We start from the raw sequence: 2,503 nt of genomic DNA, 5'->3' as shown, positions 1-2,503 counted from the left end.
GTGGGTCTTGAGGAAGGTGGAGTGCGGAAGAACTAACAGGAAGAAAGAGACCGTTTGGAACTGCTCGCGCCAAGCCTGGACAGTAACTGCTCTTTCTCACTCGCAGACACGACCAGCGCTTCTTCGTAAAGACCCAGGCACGTCACGAAGTGCAGGTGCTGCTCACCCAACTGTGCGGCTACATGCAGTATCTGGTGCAGTACCCACACTCGCTGCTGGCTTGGTTGTTGGGTAAGCGGCTTGGGGCTGGTCCTAACTGTCAAAGTGCCTGAGGAGGGCGGGGTCTGGGAACAGGGCGGATCCTGGGGCGGGGCAAAGAGTGGCTGGCTTAGGATGTAAGAAATTTGACTGGGCCTCTGTTTCCGGGTGGGGCAGCACTGATTTGGAAGGGGCAGGGATTCAGAAGGGAGTCTGGGGCGCGGGACTGGAGTGACAGGCCCAGGTATGAGGTGGGTCTTGAGGAAGATGGAGCAGGGAACTGCGGTCACATGGATCCGCGGTTGTGGAGCTGGAGGCCTTCTCCTCTTTCAGGCATTTACAGTCTGAGGGTGGTCAAAAGCCCTGTGTTTTATGACCAAGGCAGGTGAAGCAGAGAAAGACCAAGGCGAGATTCCTAATTAGGGGAGTTAGCATTGAACCTGCACCCTTCCCCTCAGAGACACCTCATGCCTGCTTTGTTTTCTGTGCCTCTTCCCATCAGATCCCGGCCCCTTCCCTGGAGCTTGTAAACAGGGCGGTTGCCTCAGTGGGCCACTTCAACAGCTTGTGGCGTGGAGTTTGAGACAGGAAGAACCGAGTGGGCCTGGTTGAAATCCATAACACACATGATTTTCACAAAGTAACGCAAATGATTCAGGAGGGGCTGTGGGCTGCCTCCCAGGTCTCCATAGACAACCCGCCCAAGGTGAATGGCCAGTCCATCCCACGATACTCAGACTCCAAGAGGGAGGGAGACCCCGCTGGCTATCTGTCTCACTAACACTGTGACTCTAGGGGGTCAAAGAGACCTACCAAAAAGAGGGAGGCAGGAATTGTCAGGAGGCAGAATTTCTGGGCTGGGAAGCTGGAAAGCCTAGGAGGTGTGAGCGACTCCCTGCTTCAGGTGGTGGGTGTGTGCTTCAGGCGGGCCTCTCTATCCCTAGGTCTCAGTACCCCTATCTATATAATGGGTAGAGGGGTTACTACCCCCTGGTTGCTGAGGCCCTGGGCCCTGCCTGCTTGTATGGCTAAGAACGGACCCCCACCTCCACCCTGCCTAACCCAGCCCATCCTCCCTGGAGCCTGTCAGGCTGGAGCCCATGCTGGCTCAACAGAAAGGGTCACCTAACTGCCAGCTCAGCAATCCAGTAGGCTGGTGAGCCTGCATGTTGTCTGTGTGTGCACACGTGTACACAGTCCAACCACCGTATGTGGAAGAAATTCCCTAGACCTGCAAAAACTCTCCTGTGGCTCACTGGGACTGACTTCAGTCTGAAGATACTGTTGGCAGCCCGGCTGGTGGTCCAGTCTCAGCCACACACTTCTTGGCTCCAAACACTTGAACCCTCTCACCCTGCCCCTGGCTACCAGTGCTGAGGACCCTGCTTCTCCAATCCATCTCCCTTCAGATTTCCCCTCAGAGGTCACCTTCCCCAGTGAGCCTTCTCCAGTCTGGCTCTCCCAGGCTACCCCTGGCAGATCACTTGGCTTCAAGGGCCTTTCCTTTTGCTGGGATGAGTGTTCCAGAGTTCAAGTGTAGCAGGCTTGAACTCACAGCCTGGTCCTGGAGACTCAGTGGTGGCCAGATAACACACACCCATGGGGCCCTGCCTCAGGTCACGCCCATCCTTCCTCCAGCCCTGGGTGAACCAGAAGCCCAACTGCCCAACTCTGTCTGACAAGACTCGTCGGGTCCCTGTTTGCTAAAGTAATGGACAAAGCTGCGAGTTGTATTCCCAATCTCTGGGTAGGCAATGGCAGACCCTGCGTTTCTCTGAATCCCTCTATTCACCCCTGCAGGGACCTGCAACTCTGAAAGATTTTGCAGAAATCAGGACCCAGGTTCACAAAGAGGTAAGGAGTCCAGGAAGAACTGTCTGCCTGGGCCCCCTCCTCCTCATCTGTGAGTGGGAGCGATGCTTGTTTCCTGAACCTTGCTGGGTCCTGCCTCTTGCAAACCAGGCGCAGCTTCATAAGCCTGGACCCGCGTGGATGGATTCCCTTAGGGCTGCTTTCTCCCGTACAGGGCTTCCAGCTCGAAATTTTGGCGGGTCCAGCTTTTGCACGCCTAAGGAAACGTGTAGGCCTGAATGAAGAGGACTATCAGGCTGCTCTGGGTCCCGGTAACCCCTACCTCCAATTCATCAGCACGTCGAAAAGCAAAGCCAGCTTTTTCCTTTCGTGAGCTTGCAACAGGGGTTGGGGCTGGGTAGGCGCTGGGTTCCAGGCTGGCGGGACAGCCAGGGGCAGAGAGGGTCAGGGCCAGAGGAAGGCGGGGCCAAGAAGTAAGGGTAAGCCCTACCTT

The 2,503-nt window shown here is 56.3% G+C and overlaps 1 protein-coding gene across 1 annotated transcript; it reads left to right on the top strand.

Annotated features, from left to right (window-relative positions):
• The first annotated feature begins 796 nt into the window (after positions 1-796).
• Positions 797-2,383, top strand: LOC121138141 (phosphatidylinositol 4-phosphate 5-kinase-like protein 1). Its single transcript, XM_040740948.1, has 3 exons — positions 797-904; positions 1,999-2,052; positions 2,225-2,383. Exons 1-3 carry the CDS (start codon positions 848-850, stop codon positions 2,381-2,383), a joined length of 270 nt encoding a protein of 89 aa, XP_040596882.1. The 5' UTR covers positions 797-847.
• The last annotated feature ends 120 nt before the right edge of the window (positions 2,384-2,503 follow it).

The sequence above is a fragment of the Mesocricetus auratus genome, unplaced genomic scaffold (genome assembly GCF_017639785.1).
Source record: "Mesocricetus auratus isolate SY011 unplaced genomic scaffold, BCM_Maur_2.0 contig_5623_pilon_obj, whole genome shotgun sequence".
NCBI classification, from domain to species: domain Eukaryota; kingdom Metazoa; phylum Chordata; class Mammalia; order Rodentia; family Cricetidae; genus Mesocricetus; species Mesocricetus auratus.
Note: the sequence above shows the minus strand (reverse complement) of the source record. Positions and strands in the feature narration are given on the sequence as shown.